This window comes from Oryx dammah, unplaced genomic scaffold (genome assembly GCF_014754425.2).
Source record: "Oryx dammah isolate SB20612 unplaced genomic scaffold, SCBI_Odam_1.1 HiC_scaffold_18, whole genome shotgun sequence".
Classification (NCBI taxonomy): domain Eukaryota; kingdom Metazoa; phylum Chordata; class Mammalia; order Artiodactyla; family Bovidae; genus Oryx; species Oryx dammah.
Genome location: NW_024070202.1, coordinates 30,869,788 through 30,895,161, shown reverse-complemented (window position 1 = coordinate 30,895,161; position 25,374 = coordinate 30,869,788). Strand labels below are relative to the sequence as shown.

Sequence of the window (25,374 nt, the reverse complement as noted above, 5' to 3'; positions counted from 1 at the left end):
CTGCAAAACCTTGCTTGTAACTATTTCCAGTCATATACTGGCAACAATTTCAATGCATTTTGATCAGGATTCATAAATTTTAAACCCCCAGGTTACTGTTTAGGGAGTCTACTTTTTTATTATCAAGAAAATACAATTGAAGAAGCTAATCATAACCCATCATCTGTCCTCTGTGAGAAAGACTCTAAGGGATAAACACTCGTAAGTGTGTCCTACAAGTCACAGCATAATTCACAGTATCTTGGCAAATCAGCAATAGTCAACGGCATGAGAAAGTTAAGATACTGCTGAAAAAACTGTCTTCTTTACTTATCATAACATCCCTTTGATTCCTTCAAGCCTTGTTTAGTCGCTAAGTTATATCTGACTCTGAGACCCCATGGACTGTAGCCCGCCAGACTCCTCTATCCATGAGATTTCCCAGGCAAGAATATTGGGGTGGGTTGCCATTTCTTTCTCCTGGGGATCTTCCCGACCCAGGGATCAAATCTGCGTCTCCTACATAGGCAGGCAGATTCTTTACCATCGAGCCGCCTGGGTAGCTGCCACCCGGGAAGCCCCAGCTACCCAGGCCTTAGGGAGAACCTTCCGGGAGCATGGCCCTATCCACACCTTCATTTCACACTTTTAGCCTCCAGTCTGTGTGAGAATACAATTCCGTTGTTCTGAGATATCCATTTGTGGTACTTTGTTACGGCATTTGTTACTTTGTTACTAGCAGCCCAAGAGTGCTAACACAGGCAGTCAGCAAAGAAAGCAAAGTTTCTGCCTTAATAAGTGTTACCAGTAGGGAAAACTAATACTTCCTTAAATATTTCAGACAAACCTGGAAGTGTACAAAGTCTTTGAAACCCATATGCATTTCCAGCCCCCGCCCCCTGCTATTTTGTGACACTCAGTACAGCATATCAAATGTACCACGTTACTTTTTAGTGAGTGCATTTGCTGCTTTTCAGATACTGTCTTCACAGAATTCCAAAGCCAGTCTATGCAAAAATCTCCACTTGGGTGCACATCTCTAACACGCCCAAAGACGAATCCTGTCTTTTCTCTACAGCATCTTGCTCTCCCACAGCCCTCCTCATGTCATTAAAGGGAAACTCTATTTTCCCAGTGGCCTAGACCAAAAACCTCAATTTCATCTTCGACTTCTCTGTCCCCTGACTTGTCACAGAAAATGTTTTCGGCTCTGCCTCCGAAGTACATCCAGCACACGGCTACTCTTTACCACTCTCACCCTGACCTAGGCCATCATCACCTGGATTACAGACTCATCCCCTCCACCATCGCCTGTCTCCCATTTCACTCAACAGGGAAAGCCTATGAGCAGAGTGTCTCTGGCTGCTATTTCCCCTTAGAGCAAAACCCAAAGATCTCAAAATGGCCTGCTGATCCCGTGTGATTTGCCCTTAAAAGCGGGCACTCAGTTGTGTCTGACTCTTTGCAACCCCAAGGACTGCAGCCCGCAAGTTCCTCTGTCTGCGGAATTTCCCAGCAAGAATACTGGAGTAGGTTGTCATTCCCTTCTCCAGGGGATCTTCCTGACCCAGGGATGGATATCATGTCTCCTGCACGGAAGGCAGATTCTTTCCTGAGCCACCGGGGATTTGTCCTTAGTCCTTTCAAACTTAATTATGTGCAATTATTCCCCTTAGAAATTACGCTTCAGGCAGGCTGGCTCTCTAACTGACCCTTAGATATGTGACCCATTATTGTTCAGTCCCTAAGTTGTGTGTGACTCTTTGCAACCCCATGGACTGCAGCATGGCAGGCTTCCCCGTATCCTCCATTATCTCCCAGAGTTTTCAAACTCATGTCCATTGAGTCAGTGATGGTATCCAACCATCTCATCCTCTGCCACCCCCTTCTCTTTTTGCCTTCAATCTATCCCAGCATCAGGGTCTTTTCCAATGAGTTGGCTCTTTGCATCAAGTAGCCAAAGTACTGGAACTTCAGCTTCAATATCGGTCCTTCCAATAAATATTTGGGGTTAATTTCCTTTAGGATTGACTGGTTTGACCTCCTTGCTGTCCAAGGGACTCTCAAGAGTTGTCCCCAGCACCACAATTCAAAAACATCAATTCTTTAGCACTCAGCTTTTTTTATGGTCCAACTCTCACATTGGTATATAACTACTGGAAAAAACAGAGCTTTGACTATGAGACCTTTGTTGGCAAAGTGATGTCTTTGCTTTTTAATACACTGACTGGGTTTATCATTGCTTTGTCATGCAACCAATACTCCTTCTGTGCCTTTTGTACTTTGATACTAGAACATCCTCCTTTTGTTTTCCACATAGCTCATTCCTTTTCAGTTCTCAGCAGAAATGCTACCTTAGTAAAGAGGTCCTTCTAACCACCTCAAATACAATGTCCCCCTGCCTGCCGTTGATTCTCTCTCTTGCCATCTCTGCTTTATTTTTCACCACTGCTCCTATGATCAACTGAGGTACTACATACATTTGTTATTTTCTTTTTCTCGACTCCCTGACAAGGGTGTAAGGCTTAAGAGACAAGACTTTTTTCTTTCACTTTGCTTTCTCTGTCTTCTGTTCTTTGGTCTTGTTTTATTTTGTATCTTCTCTTATCTTGATAATGCTGGAATAGTGCCTATCACTGCTTTAAAAGCTCAAATACTTATTGTAAGGAGAGTAACTAATCGTGTCACCCTCAGGGGGTGGTTGAGAGGGTTACATGAGATGACGTAAACAAAATGGATGTCACGTAAAGCATTTACCCAACAGTGGTAGCTACTGACAGCACTCAAAACCAGTGATAACTATGACCAAGATAACAACCCCATTTCTAGCCTCTCTCTTTTACCAAAAGATCCCATATTCCTATCTCTTCCCTCAGAAATGAGCACAGTAAGGTCTAAGAAATGACAGGCAAGTAATACAAATTCCTCCATTTTTCAATGCTTAGTAAAACCATACATAAAGCTCTTTCAAGTTCAATAAAAGAGCCCTTCTGAACTATTTCAAATCCTAAAGGATGATGCTGTTAAAGTGCTGCACTCGATATGCCAGCAAATTTGGAAAACTCAACAGTGGCTCCAGGACTGGAAAAGGTCAGTTTTCATTCCAGTACCAAAGAAGGGCAGTGCCAAATAATATTTAAACAATTGTGCTCATTTTCACATGCTAGCAAGGTTATGTTCAAAATCCTTCAAGCTAGGCTTCAGTAGTATGTGAATGTGTAAGATATACAAGCTGGGGTTTGAAGAGGTAGACAAACCAGAGATCAAATTGCCAACACTTGTTAGATCATGGAGAAAGCAAGGCAGTTTCAGAAAAACAACTACTTCTGCTTCACTGACTATGCTACAGCCTTTGTGTATATCACAACAAACTGTGGAAAATTCTTTAAGAGATGGGAATACCAGACCACCTTACCTATCTCCTGAAAAATCTGCAAGCAGGTCAAGAAGCAACAGTTAGAACCAGACATAGAACAACAAACTGGTTCAAAATGGAAAAGGAGAACAACAAGGCTGTATACTATCACCCTGTTTATTTAACTTATATGCAGAGTACATCATGAGAAATGCCAGGCTGTGTGAGTCACAAGCTGGAATCAGGATTGCCAGGAGAAATATTAACAAGTTCAGACATGCAGATGGTACCACTCTGATGGCAGAAAGTGAAAAGGAACTAAAGAACGTCCAGATGAAGGTGAAAGAAAAGAGTGAAAAAGCTGGATTAAAACTCAACATTCAAAAAACTAAGATCATGGCATCTGCTCCATCATTTCACAGTGAAGGGAAGGGGGAAAAATGGAAGAAGTGATAGATATTATTTTCTTGGGCTCCAAAATCACTTCGGACAGTGACTATAGCCATGAAACTCACAGACACTTGCTCCTTACACATCCAGACAGTGTATTAAAAAGCAGAGACACCACTTTGCCAACAAAGTCCATACAGTCAAAGCTACATTTCCAGTAGTCATGTATGGATGTGACAGTTGGACCATAAAGAAGGCTAAGTACCAAAGAAGTGATGCTTTCAAACTGTGGTGCTGGAGAAGACTCTTGAGAGTCCCTTGGACCTCTAGGAGATCAAACCAGCATATCCTAAAGGAAATCAACCCTGTATTCAATGGAGGGACTGATGCTGAAGCTCCAATACTTTGGCCACCTGATGTAAAGAGCTGACTCATTGGAAAAGACCCTGATTCTGGGAAAGACTGAAGGAAGGAGGAGAAGGGGGCTACAGAGAATGAGATGGTTAGACAGCATCACTGACTCAATGCACATGATTTTGAGCAAACTCTGGGAGACAGTGAAGGACAGAGGAAGACTGGTGTGCTGCAGTCCACGGGGTTGCAAAGAGTCGGAAATGACTAAGCGACTGAACAGAAGAAACCAACTTGATGAAAGGAGCTGCTACAAACTTTGAAGCCTTAAAAGCAAGTATGGTTGGGGGGCTTGGTAACTTCCTGTTGCTCCAGTGGTTAAGGATTTGCTTTCCAATGCAGGGGACACAGGCTCCATCCGTGGTCAGAGAACTAAGATCCCAGGTATCACACAGCAGCTACTGAGTCTGAACACTAACTACTGAGTCTGCATGCTCTGGTGCCTGAATAACACAACTCAAGCCCACATGCTACAAGGAAGATCCCACATGTTGCAACCAAGACCTGGTACAGCCAAACAAATAAATAGAAATTTTTTTAAAAAGGCAAGTACCTCGACCAAGTCGTGTATCTTGCAGCCATCTTCTCGGATTCGCTTGTATTTTTTCGTAAATAATTCACTCTTGTCCTCCCAAGTCAAGGCAGTCTCCCGCCTGTGTTCTCTCCTGGGAAGGAGCGGGCACTCGGCCCAAGCCCGCATGGTCTGCTGGATCACTCGGACGTTATTCTGCGCACGCTCCACTCTGCGCTCCAGCTCTGCGGTGGCCATCCTTACCCTCTCGATATCCCCGCCGCAGTCATCCTGCCATGTCAGCGATGTGGCGGCTGCCTGCAGCTCCTCATCCACAGTCCTCAGCTCGTCCTCAATCAGCGGGTATTCAACTTCCAGAAGAGTCTGTTTCAGCTTATTATATCCGTGCACAAGAAGTTCAAGATTTCCAATGTACTGAGCACAAGAAAACCCCGAAACAAAAAGCACCACATATGTTACAGCTGCTTTCTCTTGAAGCCATGAAAATATCAGAGGTCTACATGTTAATAATTAAAATTTCAAGTATTTCTTTTCAAAATCTGCCCCAATATCTGAAAACACAGACCTTTAAGAGAGTGTTTCTTTTTTTGAAGATGGCGAAGGCTGAATCTGGTATATCTGATTTCTTCAACATCAAAAGGTATTTCACTTCTCTTAATACAGCCACTAGCTATTAAAAGAAAAGCAAGAATTATTACATATTTTAAGGATATCCATCTAGTCAAAGCTGTGGTTTTTCCAGTAGTCATGTATGGATCTGAGAGTTGAAATATAAAGAAAGCTAAATGCCGAAGAACTGATGCTTTTGAACTGTGGTATTAGAGGAGACTCTTGAGAGTCCTTTGGATTGCAAAGAGATCCAACCAGTCCATCCTAAAGGAAATCAGTCCTGAATATTCACTGGAAGGACTGATGGAAACTCCATCTAAGGACTAAGTGGAAACTCCAATACTTTGGCCACCTGATGTGAAGAACTGATTCACTGGAAAAGACCCTGATGCTGGGAAAGATTGAAGGCAGGAGGAGAAGGGGATGACAGAGGATGAGATGGTTGGATGGAATCACTGACTCAATGGACATGAGTTTGAGCAAGCTCTGGGAGTTGGTGATGGACAGGGAAGCCTGGCGTGCTGCAGTCCACGGGGTCGAAAAGAGTGGGACATGACTGAGAGACTGAGCTGAACTGACTGAAGGATACCATTCTATTTTAACACAAGTTAACATCAAAATGCTTGTAATTTCATCAGTGATTATCATGTTTTCAAACTGTCAGGGCAGAGAGGTTTTTGTTTCTTATGCTTTTTCAAAGCAATAGTGATACATTCCATATGACATAGAAGTATATAAATAATAAAGGTAAATAAGTTACTTACAAAACAGAGAGAGACTCACAGACTTAGAAAATGAACTTCTGGTTGCCAGGGGGAAAGAATAGTTAGGGAGTTGGGGAAGTTCAGGTACCCACTGCTATATTTACAACAGATAAGCTTACTGTATGTGCGTGAAGTCGCTCAGTCGTGTCCGACTCTTTGCGACCCTGTGGACTGTAGCCGGCCAGGCTCCTCTGTCCATGGGATTCTCCAGGCAAGAATACTGGAGTGGGTTGCCATTTCCTTCTCCAGGGTATCTTCCCAACCCAGGGATCGAACCCGGGTCTCCTGCTTTGCAAGCAGACGCTTTATCCTCTGAGCCACCAGGGAAGCCTAGGCTACTGTATAGCACACACAACTCTACTCAGTGTTATGTACCAGCCTGGATGAGAGGGGGTTTTGGAGGAAGATGGACACATGTTTATGTATAGCTAAGTCCCTTCGCTGTTCATCTGAAACTATCACAACATTGTTTACTAGCTATACCCCAATACAAAATTAGTTTTAAAAAGTAACAATACAGGGAAAAATCACTGGTTGTGGCTCACTGTCAGAGAAAGAATTCAAGCAACATCCACATGAAGGTCTGAAATGGAAGGCCATAAATGGACCTCGACCTTTTCCCAGTACTGTTAGCTCTATTATAATGCTTATTTTGAAAACATGACATCATTATATACCAGAGAGGAATCTGAGTATGCCACAAGTTTTGTCTTTGCTTATCTGCAGATTTATCCACAAGAAGTGCTAGGTAAATGCTAAAAACTGCACCTGACTAAACTGAAGGTTTTATTAGGGAGACAAAATTTTCACATGCACACCTCATAAACATCCACTGCCATTTACACGAGTGTGATGACACACATCCGTCCACTGCTGGCTGCAGAACTTTTTGTCTGGTTTGAAATGACCCTCCTTCCACCACTTCACAGTAACACACAAGTTGCAACGTACTTCCTGAACAAATGTTATGTCTTTGTCAAGAGAAAGTGTCAATTCACTGGAGAATTTATCTGTTACCTCACCATTTAAAATGTATAAAAGTATGCTACCCTTTCTCCTGGTTTTGTTTCTGTTTTTTCTTACTAGAGTATAGTTGCTGTACAATGTTATAGAAGTTACTGGTGTACAGTATGTCCACAGTTTTTAAAGGTTGCACTTCATTTGCAGTTATTGTGAAGCATGTGCTGTATTCCCCATGTTATACAATATATATCCTTGTAGCTTATGTTATACCTGATAGTTTGAATCTTTTAACCCCCTACCCCTGGGCTGTCCCACCCCTTCCCTCTCCCCAGTAGTAACCACTCATTTGTTTTCTGTATCTATGAGTCTGTTTCCTTTTGTTATATTCACTCATTTGTCATATTTTTTAGATTCCCCATATAAGGGATAGGAGAAGGCGATGGCACCCCACTCCAGTACTCTTGCCTGGAAAATCCCATGGACGGAGGAGCCTGGTGGGCTGCAGTCCATGGGGTTGCTAAGAGTCGGGCACGACTGAGCGACTTCACTTTCACTTTTCACTTTCATGCATTGGAGAAGGAAATGGCAACCCACTCCAGTGTTCTTGCCTGGAGAATCCCAGGGATGGGAGAGCCTGGTAGGCTACGGTCTATGGGGTTGCACAGAGTCAGACACAACTGAAGTGACTTAGCAGCATATAAGGGATATCACACACAGTATTTGTTGTTCCGTCTGACATTTATTTTTTACTATCACTGACAAAGTTTTTGAGTACTGTGCCCTAACCCTCACATTCCCCATCAGTCCTGTACTTTTTTGTGTGCAATCTTTCATTGTGAAGTGATTTTTAGGAATGCATATGCCATGTCAGAGCAGAACTGACTGTAGCCTTAATTCAAGGTTCTGAGGAAAAGACCAAGCAACATGCTTTAGAAGGTAACCCAACTGACTTCCTCAGGTTGTCACTCCATGGTTTAACTAGTACAGTACATTTTGTGTGTTTATAATCCCTTGTGGTAGAATTGTAGGGACTGTCTCCAAAACATCTCAGAAATTCATTTTTTATATATTGGTTTTATGCAATCAGAAGGTAGAGAAAATCCTCAGTTCTCCAGGTTATACATTTATATACATGTCCTGAGGTTAATAAGAAAAATTAGGTGATGCTATTCTTTGTAATATTTCAGAAAATGAATCAGAACTTGGATACAGACTGTGACTATTAAAGTCAGTGAGACTAATTTTCTCACCTCCTAGGCATAAAGTTGGACTGCCATGAGACAGGGCCAGAAAACATACGCCAGAAAAAAATCGATCAAAGACTACTGATCCTGTTCAATTAAACTGACATCTATTAAATGTTATCAAGTGACAAATACTATGTTAGACACACAAAACACAAAGATTAAATACGATGGACCTGACTCTCAAGTAACTCATTATCCAGTCAAGTGGAAGTAGTAAATAAATAATTACAAGACAAAATAAGAAAATAATTGATATAAAATTTGGTAAACAAATCTTTAAAGCAGACATAAAGAAGCTGTTTTAAGTTACAGTCCTCATAGCTCTGACATTTTCCCAAAATAAAATTATAAATGACTGGAGGTATTAGGCATACACTTATAATAAAAAGGGCATTTGTAAAACATTTTAAAAACATTAAACCCTACCTTTGGGTCAAAGTTGACACTGAGAAGACCACTTGTGGCACTGAATTTAACCAAGGGTTGATTCAAATTGAATTCACAAATTTCATTCACATTACTTTTCCATTCATCATAGATATGATCTTCAAATTGGTTCAGCAAAGTTGTCATCTCAACATACTTCTGATAAACCAAGGTATCATCAGGACTTTCCCAGAATCTGTAGGAATATGGTTTTTCTATATATTAGGTAGGCTTTAGCTTAATTACTTTACAATAATACACACTAGAAAATGCAAGAAAATACACTATAAACCAGGAAGAAAAACAATGAAGTTCAAACAATGCTTCTTCCTGATCTTTGTTTAAAAAAGACAGTTATAAAATAAATGGAACGCCGAACATTTAACTCAATCAAATAGCAACAGGTTATTAATCCCTACAAAGAAAAGAGAAAGATATAAAAGTCTGCAAAAGAAAAGGAATGCTAGTTATTGGAGAAAGGAAAAACAGTAACAAAAATTATCAGCATATTTTGGATGAAATGGAAAAGTGAAAAAGAAAAAAAACACCTAAAACATAGAAATATAGGAAGTTCTAAGTCCTATTAAACATACTCCAAACCATGGGAATAAATCCCTCTCAACAAGCCAGACAATGACAAGAGTTAAATAAGGCAATAAGCACTAAAATGAACAGCTCACCACTCTATGTAAAAATTGCCTGTGTCATAAGGATAGTGTTACCAGGAAAGCCTAACTACTCACAGATAATGGAGAGATGCAAAGTTTGACCAAAACATCTGAAGTCGGTCAAGAACCTCTTTAGCCCATTTGATATTTCCTGAAGTAAACGGCATATTCTTGTTAAGAACTACATTTCCTTGTTCAATCTGCAAATTGATATGGCGGTGAAGAGGAAGAAAGGGAACATTTAATGAGAGTACACTCCAACCTTGTGAACAATTGCTCATTTTGGTACTTTTACAGAATAAATATATAAAGTACATGTGCTAAGTAACTTGGTTGGTAGAAGAGTTATGGTCCTAAAGCAGGTTATTCATATCCATAGGAAACCAGTTAAATAAAAGCATAACAACTTTAGTGCCTGTATCTCACCTTTAGGTGTCACTCAGTGTAGATCTACTTGATACCCTGACCCACAATATGATGCTGTGAATGTGCCAGACTTTATCCCCCCACTCACCTGTCTCATGTGTTCATTATACAATTGTTTACACATATCCAACTCTGCACTGAACATGTGCACAAGTGTGCTATAATGTGGGCTAAAAATTTCCATGACAACTGGTTTCTCAAGAAAATTCCCAAATACGGTCAAAAGCTATAAAAAAAATCAAAGTGAAAGAAAGGTTAACCACCACAGGTTGTTAATACAAATACTCAGTTCACTATTTCCCCCATTAAACCTCCTCCATGACTAGATACACAGAGCAAACATTTAGATCTATGCAAGTATCCTGCAAGGTCTCCAAATCGAAAACATATCTTTGCATCTCACTAAAATTTCTACACATCCAATAAAGCAAATTCTAAACGTAAAGCAGTTTCGCTTCCTCACCAGAAAGTGAAGTCAGAAACGAACTTCTGTTAGCAATCCCTGATCACAGCTGACACTATTACTTCCTGTCGGGCACCAGGAAATGTAGAAGATGCTTTGCAGATTTAAGAACAGAAGCAAGACTGTGTACTTGTTATTTGCTCTTCTCTCCTACATACTGGACTGCAAAGAGATTGAACTAGTCCATCCTAAAGGAAATCAACTCTGAATATTTATTGGAAAGACTGATGCTGAAGCTCCAATACTTTGGCCACCTGATGTGAAGAACCGACTCACTGGAAAAGACTCTGATGCTGGCAAAGATCGTGGGCAGTACGAGAAGGGACAATAGAGGATGAGATGGTTAGATGGTATCCCCGACTCAATGGGCATGAATTTGTGCAAACTCTGGGAGATAATACAGAACAGGGGAGGCTGGCGTGCTGCAGTCTATTGGGTTGCAAAGAGTCGGACATGACTTAGCAACTGAACAACAACCTACACTATACCCTTTGAAATAAGAATATCTATACTGAGGACCTCCAGGTCACACAATCCTGTGATAGATGATAAAGGAAAAGAACGTGAAAGAGAATGTGCATATATATATATATATATATATATGTATGTATAACTGAAACACTCTTGCTATACAGCAGAAATTGACATAGCATTGTAAATCAACTATTCCTTCAATAAAATAAATTTTAAATACATAGTTATACCGGAAGCATCAGTCACAGGATTGTCCTGTCTGTGCCCATGCGTGTCTTTTACCACAGGACCCAGTCACCCCCAAAACGACATGGGGCAGCAGTGGCGACCTGTTTCAATGATACCCACTCCACAGGCTGACAGTTCCTTCAGGGTCAGAGTCGTAGCTGAAACATATGCTTTGAGATAATCAGACTCTTTCTCAGAAAAAGAATTAGGGCATGGCAGGTTGAACCAATGCCAGTAAAATTATGAGTGAAGACAAATTACAGTTGAGCCTTGAACAAAATGACCTTCAACTGCGTGGGTCTACTTTTACACAAAATTTTATCCATAAAGACACTGGAAACGTTTTTGGAGATTTGAGACAATTTGAAAAGACTCTCAGATGAACCATATTGCCAAAAAATATCAAAAATTTAAGATGTGTCATGAATGCATTAAATATATGTAGATACTAGTCTATCCTTACAGAGATATAAGGATCTATTTAATATAAAATAATGTGTAGTCTTCGGTTTTATAACTTTGCTTTCAAAAAATTACATTACCAAACAGTATACCTCTCTCATAACTGAAGAAATTGCCTATCAGCCTATTACCACAGTTTTAAGTAACAATGTTACCAATATATTGTGAATATGACTGTAATACTCTATGCCATAAAAATTTCATAATAATTCAGTTATTAGTACACAGGCTAGGCTATTGTGGGACAGTCCTGTCAACTGTTCTAGGCTACCAGAAAACAATCATGCTGAAAAAAAGAAGCAATCATTCAATCACTGATAAAAAGCAGCAATCATGAATTCATTTTTGCTGCTTCAATTCATGATTGCTGCTTCCTTTTATCAATGTATGAATCATTACACCTGTAAAGAAATATGTTTTTCACATTATCTTTTCAGTTTTTTTTATGTCTAATGTTGGTAATACACGTGTTCTGTACCGTGTAAGACGATATTGATATAGGTACACAATACTGATGTAGGTATTGACAGATGATTCATCTTGTAGAGACGACAAACTCACAGGATCAATAGAATACAGTCCTGTAAGCGTAGTTTTTCTTATGATTTTTCTTAATAACACTTTCTTTTTTCTAGCTTACTTTCTTGTAGGAATATATTATACAATACATATAACACACGAACTGTGTATCCATTGACCACTCATTATTGCAAGGCTTCTGGTCAAAACTAGCTATTCTTAGTTAAGTCTGAGGGGAACCAAAAGTTAAACACTGATTTGAGACTATGAAGGGGGTCAGCATTGTTCAAGGATCAACTGTCCTAGCAAGCAGGGGAAGCCAATGAGTAAGGGGACAGAAAAGGCAGACATGTGAACCAAAACACCATCACACAACCAGCAAGCTGCCGAGCGTAAGCCCACATTTCCTGTTGGTTGGTTATGGAGCCCTCAAATCTTAAACTAATCTTGACCAACCACGAGTTTTCACAAAGCTTAGCTGTCTGGTGAGGCTAACTTTGGTTTTCTATTGTCCTCCTGTCTTATTTTCTGATCTGTGGGGATTCTTCTGTGCATCAGTGTGAGACAGCTTTCTTTGCAAGAAAAATAATGTAGTAAAAATGCATATTTTTATAAAAGCAATGTTTACAGAACGCTGACTAGGCGCCCAGGCACTATATTTTAAGGGAGTTAAAAATGCTGTTCTCACATGCTCCAGATAAAGAAACTGAGTTGTGGGCAGGGGACAACCTGCCCGAGTTGTCAGAGCTCAGACAAAGCTGTCAGCTGACATTGACGCTGAGCCGTCTGGCACCAGGGCAGCCTCTGCTACCTTGTGTGGCCGCCCATCAGCCCAGGTGCCACTTAAAATTGTCCTTTTGTTAGTTACTTACTCTGGGTGGGCTTCAGAAAATGTTAGTTATTACGCCTGTCCCATAGATACTTTCTTTGAAATAAAAGGAAGTATCTCCTGAAAATAACTAAATATCATCAAGGAGGCAGAAAACTATATACCAAGATTTGTGCCTTGTTAGTGATGTGACGTGGCAAAAGACAGAGCTTTGTTATTCCTCTTAGGGCTACACTAATGGGTGTATCCCCGAAATTGCTGTTGTTAAAAAGCAGCATCACTGTAAACATTTTGTAAAGATTTCCCAAAAACTACTCGCTAAAAAAAAATCAACACAAGGAAAAAAATTATACAACCAGAAATGTAGATCTAACCATCTTCAAGGCAATTGAGATAAACACATGCTGGCCTTTTTTCTGGTAATATCAATTATAACTACTGTAAAACTGTTGGTGGGAAGAAATTGGTGCAGCCACTATGAAGAACAGTGTGGAGATTCCTTAAAAATCTAAAAATACAGCTACTGTATGATCCAGCAATCCCACTCCTAGGCATATATCCTGGGAAAACCATGGCTCAAGAGAAAACATGCACCCCAGTATTCACTGCAGCACTACCCACAATAGCCAAGACTTGGAAGCAACCTAAATGTCCACTGACAGATGATGGATAAAGAAGATGCCATAGGCAAATAACGGAATATTACTCAGCCATGAAAATAATGAAATAATGCCATTTGCAGCAACATGTAATCAAACAAAAGTCAAGTCAGTTAGAGAAAGACAAATATCACATCATATCACTTACATGTGGAATCTAAAAAATGATACCAATGAACTTACTTACAAAACAAAAACAGGCTCACATGCATAGAAAACAAACCTTAGGGTTACCAAATGGGAAAGGGTGTGGGGAGGGATAATTAGGAGTTTGAGATTAACATATTGACATTACTATTATTTAAAAAAACAGATAATCAACAACATGCTGTTTAGCACAGGAAACTATACTCAGCATATTGTAATAATCTATAAAAGAATTTGAAAAATAATATATATGTATATATGTGTACATGTGTAAAACTAAATCATTTTGCTGACCACCTGTAACTAACACATTGTCAATCAACTATATTTCAATAAAAAGTACTGTAGAAACTACTAAATATTTAAAATCCGCTTAGTTAGTTGCTGCCGAGCAAAATGCAACCATTGTTCTTCTTACAACCACTGTTCTGTTACATTTGGACTTTATGTTAACATTCTGAAGCAAAAACGGCCTTCAAGATTTCATAAAGAATTGGAGTCTACAGTAAGGAAACACAACAGCATTCTCTTTCAAACCCTTATTATGTCAACCACAACTGAAACAATACTAGAAGCTTCCCAGCCACATCTCATTTTGCCCAGCTGACATGCTTAGTGGAACTTAACTCCAAGTGTAAAATAGGAAAGAGAGAGAAAATATTTTGGGGGGAGGTAGTAAAGCCAGAAATTGGTAGTTACAGTCTTAACTTTTAAAGCAGTACATTATTACCTTATTTTTTAAACATCACAGATAAATAAAAATTATCTTCCAGGATGAGAATAAAGGTCATTTAACTTCCGGTTTCCTTGTCACATCGGAGCTAAGAGCTTTTTTATGAAGACAACAGATTCTGTCCTTCATATCAATCTTGAAAGAGTCAAGACTGATTCTCAATACGTGCTTCCTTCCTAAATATTCCATTAGAGGTCTGTAAGGTTTACCTTGATTTTCTTCTACTTCTCGCTTCCTATGCAATATTTATGTTTTTCCTAAATTTGTCTCTTTTTCAGATTTTTTTAATCTGTTGCCATATGAACCATGTACACTACACAATTTTTTAGTGTTCTTTCATCTAAAGACTCTTCTCGATACTTACCTCACATACTTCGGTCTCCATGTAGAGACACTGTAAATTTTAGAAAGTCTTCCATCAGCATTTTGTTTTAATTTTTATTGAGTGCTAACTCTGCCACAATTTCATACTGTTGGCTTCCAGGGCTCTTCTGGCTCATGGCTTTGCTGGGTCCTGGTCTTTAGAGTCTGCAGGTATTTATTCCCCAGGACACAATAGTAACTGGGCAGAGTTCATCAACCTGGACCTATAGTAGAAATAATTTTCTCCAAGTACACAACCCTATCATTTTTTTTCTTCTGCCACGACTCTTGCTGCAGTTTATCTTCATCTGCGTGTCATTGCAGGACTGTGACAACCTCCTAATGTCACAGTTATTAAGTGCCTGCTTTATGTGAAAGGATTGCAAAAGGTGATCTAAATATAACCAAAACTCTAAGATGATGCCCCACCCTTGGAGAGCTTATAAGGGCAGCAGCTTATGCTATATTTTTCAGTAGACAAGGTACAAATATGCTGAGACTCAAAGAAACAATACATGACAATAAAGAGATAAAACTGTTTAGAAAAATAATTGTCATGTTAAAATAGAATCCATATGAATGGCTGTGAGAAAAGAGAAAAGGTAGGCGACTCTTTAACTGAGATTTTCCTCCACATTCTTTCTTGCCATGATTTCCAAAAGTCTGAACGGAAGTCCAGTAACAGAATATGATAGACTAGCGCATAGCCACTAAAAATGGCATTGTTGAAATCTGTTATTAAAGTAAAAATATTTATGATTCACTGCTTTTTGAAAAGGCTACAAAAAGATTGCAGAGTTCAGAATATGTCATTTTTCGCAAAGAGAAATATGTATGCATATCTAGTCAAAGAAAAGGACTGGCAGTATTAAAAAACCACAGTAACTTCTGAGAGATGGCATGACGGGTGGTGTTATTTTATAACAACAGGCTATATATTTCAGCCAGCAGCATCTCAGTTTCACCCAAGGGCTCGTAAGAGAGAACCCTGGGCCCTGTGACTTCCCCATATTAAAACGGTTGATGGCATTAGAAGACACTAGCAGCTTAACCACCATCTGACCAATTTATTTGAATTTTAAGATCAAAATCAAGCAATTATCTCTGACAAAGTCTGGGTCTGTTATTTTGTTTTGCTCTGCAATCTTCAATGAATTGTGTCCACGATTCTCTAGCTGTGTTTCCACTGACACGGAGTCCTCATTTCATTTTGGGGATGTCATCTAAGTTTACACTTTTCAGATTCTCTTTTTTGACAAGCAAGTTCAACTATTCATACAGTACACTGCATTTCATCAGTTCTATGATAAACATTCTTTCATGTTTTAACACCTTTGAAACTAGATTATGTTATATAATCAACAGCGTCCTAATCTTTCGGCAGTGTTTTCCTTTGTTGATAAACAATGGTGTGTCTGGTAATTGGTGTCTTATGCTTAATGAAAAACAGTGCGTAAACTGTTATTTATTTCAGTCAGATCAATAAAGTGGGCAGCTGAACCCAACCTATATAAACAATGGTAAAGAAAAGAAATTCTTGAATTAACTGGTATTTTTCACTGTGGCTTAATTTTGAATCAGTACTTCACAGGTCTTCCCAAACTTGCTCTAAGGGTAATGAAAGAACAATGAATTCAAGCAAAGTTCAATAGTCAAATGTCCTAAAACTGACCTTGACCAAGGTAAATGTCATTATTCATTAGTTTGTTATTCAAAGTTTACAATTCAGTGAGCTGAATACGAAAAGAATGTGACTAGTTAATAGTTTACCTGAATCAGAAAAGAATGTATTCCCTCTTTTCATCCAATAGTCTTACATTATTCATTAAGTTAAGTCACTCAGTCGTGTCCGACTCTCTGCGACCCCATGGACTGTAGCCCACCAGGTTCCTCCGTCTATGGGATTCTCTAGGCAAGAATACTGGAGTGGGTTGCCATTTCCTTCTCCATACATTATTTATTACTAAAACTTTTTTTTTTTAATAACTTCTTCAGAACTAACCTTAAACGCAGCTTCTAGACCACTGCAGTTGAAGAAAGCTTCACAAAGAATTGTCCCAAGCCTTCTGTCAAAATCCAGAATTTTGGACTTAAACACAACATAATCACTTTCAAACTCCTATAAAATTCAAAATAAAATATTAGTTTTCAGGAAAGAATCTAACAGTGAAAATATCAATCACAAAAGCATGACACCTCTCTCTTTTTCTCTCTGAATGATTTTTCATAGTAGGACTCTAGGAAAGAAACAGCTGTATCTGACTAAGTGTTCAGTGACAGCCCTATTTATAGAGCAGTGAACATCTTTAGCACTGTCAGCTCACGTTTCCACAATGCCTTCCACTGGCTCAGACCCCAACATCAGAACTTTGGCCTACTGATCCACCCTTCCCCATGCTTTTTTGATTATAAATTTAAAAAGCAAAGCTTTACAGGAAAGAAAAAGGAAAAAAAAAAAATCTTGCCTCACTATAAATTTAGTACATCTAGAGTTTAAAAATAAAGTTTTTATTTTGTTTTTTTTTTATGGAGCAGAAAACCTGCCAGGAACCACTATTTCTTCAAGTGAGAACTAAAAGGTCTGTCTGTAAGAAAACATCACTGAGGTACAGACGTAACGTAACACTCTTCCCATTTCCCCAGTTTCTTACTAACATGCGGTTAACAACCCCCAGTTTCCTCTTAATACATAAACACCCACTCTCATAATTACAAAGAATGAAACAAAGACAAGATAATCATCATCTGCATAGTGTTCCAACTCAGTCTTCAGTGAGGCCCCAGAAATTCAGAACCACTTTGGGCTTCCCAGTCAAGCCACCCCAGGAGTGTACACCCCACACTTAATGGGTGCCCTTTGTTACCTCCACAGACTGAGCCTTTTCTATTAATAATACTAACAGGAATAATAAAAATAACGACAGCTAACATTTATTCAGTTCTATTGTAAATGTTTTCCATTATTAGCTCAATTCTAACAATATATAATGTAGGTAATATTTTTCCCATTTTATGGGCAACAAAATAAACTCTGAGAAGTTTATGTCCACAGTCATACCACTAGTTAACAACAGGGCCAGAATTTAAAACCTGGTAACCTGGCTCCAGAGCCCACACTCCAACCATGATTTTGGATGTTTCTATGAAGGAACGCACCTTATGCTAAATTTAATACACACTAGAAAATAGCGTAACAGCATAGTTCCAGAGCACTGTGTATCACACACAGCAACGTCATATTTAGCATCAAGAGGAAGTCTTCACTTCTGAATTAAGGCCAGGGAGTTTTTTCATTCAAGGATCACTGACTTTTATAAAAGTAAACACAAATGCCCAACAAGTTGTAACAAGCCTACCTTGCCCCTCTTCTCAGCGTGGCAACAAGGAATATACAACTTAAGATCCTCAAACATTATCTGAACCATTAACAAATAATCAATATCTCAGTTCAGTTCAGTTGCTCAGTCGTGTCCGACTCTTTGCAACCCCATGGACTGCAAGAAGCCAGGATTCCCTGTCTGTCACCAACTCCCAGAGCTTGCTCAAACTCATGTCCATCAAGACGGGGATGCCATCCAACCATCAGGGAAGGAACAAATACTTATTTCCCACAACGGATCTCTTTCCCAGCCTCTCCTGTCAGCCCAGCCTGAATTCAGAATTGCTGATGGGACTTTTCCCCTAGGAAATCTCCCAGATAACTCAAATTTATCATTTACAAAAGGCTTCCCTGATGGCTCAGATGGAAAAGAATCTGTCTGCAATGAAGGAGACCAGGATTCCATGCCTGGATAGGACAGATCCCCTGGAGTAGGAAATGGCAACCCACTCTAACATTCTTGCCTAGAAAATCCTAGAGGAGCCTGGCAGGCTACAGCCCATGGGGTTGCCAAATGGGAACGCCTCCTCTCTATAAAGACACTCCTCATTCTGTAAACCCTAACAGAACCTCTGGCTATCTCTCTGACTTCTTCCTCTCTTGCTTGCTCAAGTGTTATCTGTCTTTTCTCCTATGTATTCTCCATCGTCCAGGCATCCCCCTCATCTGGATCACCATTACCACTTAGCTAGACTTCTGTTTACCATATTTGAACAGCTCTCTTTACCTTTAATCTCATCTCTCCCATCATTCTCTAAACTGCAATCTAAACAAGCTTTCTAAAAGAGAAATCATATGTCACTCTCATACTAATAATCTTCCATGTCTCAGTACAGAATCCTTAACTTTTTAGGGTGAAGTCTCACAGTCTTAGCCTGATCTACAAGGTCCTTTGTGATATGAACCCTACTTACTCCTCCTGACTCTTCCAGTGTCTCTCCCCCTTCACACTCTTGGGTCTAGCCAGGCCTACCTTGTCACACTGGTGCTCTGTGTATAACACAATTTTCTCTCATCACTTTCTTTTCACCTACTCCTCACCTGCTTCATTTCTATTTATTTTTGCAGTTCCATTTATTTTTCAGGCATTGTCTCAGTTTCCCTTTCACCTCCCCTGGAAAGGGGCCCTTCACAAATACTCCCGTGGCACACAGCACTTTTCATACCCTAGCACTGAGCACACTGTATAAATGACTACCTGGATTCTCCCACTGGGTTTTAATCTATGAGGATAGTACCCAGGTTTCTTCTCACAGTGACAGTACCAATATTTAACATTCCCAGCGCATAGCTGTTTCTCAATACTTCTTATTAAAGAATAAACAATATACTGGTGTTACTCAAAACCATTTTTTCTATATTCTAGAGACTCCAAAATTGCCCTTATTAGTAACACGAGAAATTTTGACATTTTAGGTAGAGAAATATCATGGTCTGATTTAGCTCTTAATAGGCAATCAAGCTGCTGTGTGAAGAACAGACGTGATGGAGCCAAGACAGGGCCCAAAGGAGAGGTTTCGGAGCAAAGGCAACAACCTGGCTCGGAGATGAGACCTGTAGATATTCTCAGGGTGACATATTCTCAGGGTTCATATGACAAAACCTGATGCTTATCATGAGAAGAGAGTAAGATCATGGATGGCTCCTATATTTTGCACTAAGCAGTATACTATACGGAATATTTTTGAGTTGAAAAATACAAAGAATAGGCTTGGGGAGAGGTAAAGCACGCTGGTGATGCCTATTAAATACACAAGTGGAGATGTTGAGTAGGCAGCCAAATACACGCTTTGTGTTTGGGATATAAGGAGGCCCTTTCCATTATGTATAATGTCATTGAGGTTTTTGGTAGATGTTCTTTATCAATTTGAGGAAGGTCCCCCATTCCGATCTCTGAGAATTTTTTCCCCATCATGAATGGAAGTTGAATATGGTCAAAAACCTAATGCATCAAAGTTTTTAAATTGGTAAACTATCACAAAGGAGGCAAGAATGTCTTTTCGACACATGGTGCTGGGAAAACTGGACAGCTACATGTAAAAGAATGTAATCAGAACACTCCCTAACACCACACAGAAGAATAAACTCAAAATGGATTAAAGACCTAAATGTAAAGCCAGAAACTATAAAATTCTTAGTGGAAAATATAGGCAGAACATTCTCTGACATAAATCTGTATCTCTATCTTCTTGGATCTACCTCAGAGAGTCATGAAAATAAAAGCAAAAACAAATAAATGGGACCTAATTAAACTTAAAAACTTTTGCACAGCAGAGGTAGCCATAAACAAAATGAAAAGACAACCTGAAGAATAGGAGAAAATATTTGCAAGTGACCAACAAGGTATTAATCTTCAAAATATACAAACAGCTCATATAGCTCAATATCAAGAAAAACCCCAAACAATCCAATAAAAAAAATGGGCAGAAGATCTAAACAGACATTTCTTCAAAGAAGGCAGACAGATGGTCAAAAGCACATGAAAAGATGCTCAATATCACTAATTATCAGAGAAATGCAAATCAAAACTGCAACGAAGTATCACCTCCCATCTGTGAGAATGTCCATCATCAAAAAATCTACAATAATTGTTGGAAAGGGTGTGAAGAAAAGGGCACCCTCTTATCCTGTAGATATGAATATAAATTTGTACAACCATTATGGAGAACTGTATGGAGAATCCTTAAAAAACTACAAGTAAAGTATGATCCAGCACTCCCACTCCTGGGCACATACCTGGAGAAAATCGCAATTTGAAAAGCTACATGCACACCTATACATGCAGGACTGTAACAGCCAAAACATGGGAGCAAGCTGAATGTCCACTGAACGAAGAATGGACAAAAAAGACGTGGTGCATATATACACATGGGAATACTACTCAGCCATAAACAAGGAACTGATGCCATTTACAGCAACATGGATGGACCTGGGTATCATCATACTACGTGCAGTCAGACGGAGAAAGACAAAAACCATGTTCTATCACTTACAAGTGGAATCTAACTTTTGAAATGATACAAATGGGGAATTCCCTGGCAGTCCAGTGGTTAGGACTCCATGTTTCCACTTCAGGGGACACAAGTTTGATCCTTGGTCAGGGAACTAAGATCCGGCATATTGTGTATGTGCTTAGTCGCTCAGCTAAGTCTGACTCTTTGCGAACCCATGGACTGTAGCCCGCCAGGCTCCTCTGTCCTTGGGGATTCTCCAAGCAAGAATACTGGAGTGGATTGCCATGCCCTCCTCCAAGGGAATCTTCCCAACCCAGGGACTGAACCCAGGTCTCCCACATTGTGGGCAGAGTCTTTACCACTGAGCCACCAGGGAAGCCCAAGAACACTGGAGTGGGTTGCCTACCCCTCCTCCAGGGCATCTTCCCAACCCCGGCATTGAACCGGGGTCTCACGCATTGCAGGTGGATTCTCTACCAGCTGATCTACCAGGAAAGCTCACCATGTGCAGCCCAGCCAAAAAAAGGGATACAAATGAACTTATTTACAAGTCAAAAACAGACTCAGAGATCTCAAAATCAAACCTGGTGGTTACCAAAGGGGAAACATGAGGGGAAGTGATAAATTAGGAGATTGGGATTGACATATACACACGACTATATATAAAATAGGTAATAGGGACCTACTGTATAGCAGAGGGAACTCTACTCGATATTCCATAATAACCTATATGGGAAAAGAATCTGAAATATATATATATATAAATGATACTGATCAGTGCAGGGTTGCAATGAACCTTCAATCGCTGAAGAAACAAAAACAAGAAACCCCAGTATCTGGCAAGCACAAACGAAGAAATGAGGTGTGCCTGTAATTCTTCAATATTTGGTAGAATTCTCCAGTGAAACACCCCAGGCATCAATATTTTCTTTGGGGAAAGTTTTTAAACACAAATCCAATTTTTCTCACCCTCACAAGAAAAAAAAAATTTTAAGTATCTGTGATGACAGATGTTAAGTAAACTTCCTGTGATAATCATTTCACAACATACTTATGTTGTACACCTAAAACTAATATAATGTAACATGTCAATTATATCTCAATTTTCAATATTTCATATTGGGTGAGTTATGGTAATTTGAATTTTTTGAGGAATTGTTTCATTTAATCAAAGTTATCAAATTTATGTAGAGAGGTTATTCTTTTGTTTTTTGGCATTACCCATTACTCTTTTGATATCTGCAGAACATGTAATGGTAGCTCTTTTTCACTCCTGACATTGGTAATTTTTTTTTCTTTGTACTCTTACTAGAGTTTTGTCTTTTCAAAGAACTAACTCTTAGTTTTTCACTGACTTTATTATTTGTGCTCAATGTCATTGATTTCTGCTCTTCCCTTCTGATTTTTCCCTTCTTTCTGATTTGTATCTATTTGCTCTCATTTTTTTCTAGGTTCTTAGGGTAGAAACATTACTGATTTGATATTTTCCTCTTTTTTAATGTATGAATTTAGTGCTATAAATTTCCCTCATAACTGCTTTAGCTGTTCCTACAAATTTTGAAATACTGTATTTTCCTTTCATTCATTTTCTTTCAGTCCTCTATGTTTTGTTTCCCTTGAGACTACTACTCTGATTCACGGAATACTTAGAAATGTGATCTTTAGCTTTTAAGTGTTTAAAGCTTTCCCTGTCAGGTTTCTATTATTGATTTCTAGTTTGATTCCACTGTCATCTAAGAACACACCCTGTATGATTTCATTCCTCCCACAAGCAGTGAGTCAAATAAGAAATCACCTGGGAAATTAAGAATACTTTGACATAAATGGAGGAAAAAAAAAAAAAAGCCCAACAAAGTCAAACTTAAGGAATACATCAGAAACAGTATTAAGGAAAAAATTATCATTATAAACATTTACATTAAAACAGGAGGATCTTAACTGAATAACCTAATTTTACACATTACGTGAATTGAAAAAGAACAAACGAATACCAAAGCTAGCAGAGGAAAGGGAAAAGAAAATCAAGATTAAAGTGGAGATAAATGAAGTCAATAACAGAAAAACAGAAAAATCCACAAAACCAAAAAGTTTATTCTTTGAAAAAAAATGAAATTGACATTTAGACAGACTGACTAAAGAAAAGAGGGAAACTAAGATTACTAAAATGAAATCTGAGTAATTACTACCAATTTTATAGACATAAAAAGAATAATAAAAATGTTTTATGAACAATTGTATAACAAATTATATAACAGATGAAATGGACAAAGAAATACACAACCTACCATGACTGAATAATGAAGTAACAGAAAAACTAAATAGGCCTATAACTAGTAGAGAGACTGCTGCCAAGTCACTTCAGTCATGTTCGACTCTGTGCGACCCCACAGATGGCAGCCCACCAGGCTCCACCATCCCCGGGATTCTTCAGGCAAGAACACTGGAGTGGGTTGCCATTTCATTCTCCAATGCATGAAAGTGAAAAGTGAAAGTGAAGTTGCTCAGTAACTGTCCAACTCTTCGTGACCCCATGGACTACAGCCTACCAGGCTCCTCCGTCCATGGGATTTTCCAGGCAAGAGTACTGGAGTGGGGTGCCATTGCCTTCTCCGAGTACAGAGACTAGTCATCAAAAAACTTCCAAAAATAACAAATAAAGCCTAGGACCAGACAGCTTTCTGGTAAACATTACCAAACACTTAAAGAAGTATTGACACCAATCCTACTCAAAAATCCTCTTCCGAAAAAGTGCAGAGGAAACACTTCCTAACTCATCTTATAAAGCACGTATTGCCCTGATACCAAAGCCAAATAAAGACACGACAAGAATATTACAGACAGGGATCCCTTATAGATAATGATATAAACACTCTCAACAAAAGCTAGCAAACAGTATCCAGCAGCATATCAAAAGGATCACACACCATGACCAACTGGATCTATTTGCAGAATGCAAAGATGGCAAATAAAATCAATAACAGACCATATAAACGGAATGAAGGAAAAAGATCCCAGGATCATCTCAATTGATGCCGAAAAAAATGACAAAATTCAACACCCTTTAATGATAAAAACACTCAAACTAGAAATGCTACAGGTCACCAACATGATAAAAGGCCATCTATGAAGATCCCACAGTTAATACCACACTCGATGGTGAAAGGCATAGTAGTCCCGATAGGATCACGAGCGTGACAAGGATGTTTCACTTCCTCCACTTCTATTCAACAAAGCATGGGAAGCACTAGCTAGCGCAATTAGGTGAGAAAAAGAAAGGAAAAGTAATCAAACTGGAAAGGGATAAGTAAAATTGTCTCTGTTAACACATGACATGATTTGACATACAGAAAACTCTGAAGATTCTGCACTGAAGATAAAACATGCAGCAAAGATGCAGGGTGCAAAATCGACATGCAAAAATCAGTTGTACTTCTATATACTAGTTATGAACAACAAAGGTGTTCATATAGTTTTCTTCATATACCTTACAAGATACACAAAAAATAGCTCAGTATTTACCAAATACCTAAATGTAAGAGCTAAAAGTATAAAACTATGAGGAGAAAATATTGGAGAAAATCTTTAGGACATTGGATTTGGTAATCACTTCTTAGATATGACACTAAAAGCACAGACAACATAAGAAAAAAATTTGACTTCATCAAAATTAAAAACTTTTGTGCATGAAAGGACAGTTTCATGGGTATTAGTATCCAATAACCCATGGAATGGAAGAAAGCATTTTCAAATCATACATGGGATAAGGGATTAATGTCCAGTATTCTTTCACTTATTTTTTTTTTTTTGGCTCTAAAATTCCAATTTTTTTTTATATCTTCTATTTCTTTGGTGAAAATTTCTATTTCTTCACTGAGGTTATTTTTTATTTGTTTCTTTATGTTTCATCATAATTGCTTACCAAAGCATTTTTAGCATGGCTCTATAAAACCTTGTCAGATAATTCTAACATGTCTTAGCTTGATGCTGCCATCTATTAGTTGTCTCTTTTTGCTCAGTTGAGATCTTCCTGGTTCTTAGTATAATAAGAAATTTGTCATTGCGGGGAGCTCCTATTATGGCTGAGTGTACCAGTAGGCAAGACATGAATATCCTGTAGATGACTAAGAAGAAATTTATGTAATTAAAAATTTTAAATACTACATACTGTAATAGCAAAAGAACAAAGAGTTAAGGAGACGAGAACAGATCTGAGAACTAATTGTAGAAACTGGAACACAAACTAGTATAGATTAATAATTACTTTCAAAGTGAATTTTAGATCCTAGAGTAATGATGGGCTAGGCATCTGGAGCAACCTTCCTACTACAAACTAGCAGGTAGAAGGGACATAGCCACAGCATCACTCCACCTCAGGGTACAGGTCCCCAGCCTGA

At 38.9% G+C, this 25,374-nt stretch overlaps 1 protein-coding gene across 1 annotated transcript in view; it reads right to left on the bottom strand.

Annotated features, from left to right (window-relative positions):
* DNAH11 (dynein axonemal heavy chain 11) overlaps positions 1-25,374 on the bottom strand; it is a 360,125-nt gene that overhangs the window by 307,716 nt on the left and 27,035 nt on the right. Inside the window, exons 9-14 of the mRNA XM_040260639.1 lie at positions 16,650-16,766; positions 9,859-9,996; positions 9,420-9,544; positions 8,677-8,872; positions 5,233-5,337; positions 4,689-5,081 (exon numbers count right to left, since the gene is read on the bottom strand). Coding sequence (XP_040116573.1) covers positions 4,689-5,081; positions 5,233-5,337; positions 8,677-8,872; positions 9,420-9,544; positions 9,859-9,996; positions 16,650-16,766 — 1,074 coding nt within the window. The remainder of the gene's footprint in view (positions 1-4,688; positions 5,082-5,232; positions 5,338-8,676; positions 8,873-9,419; positions 9,545-9,858; positions 9,997-16,649; positions 16,767-25,374) is intronic.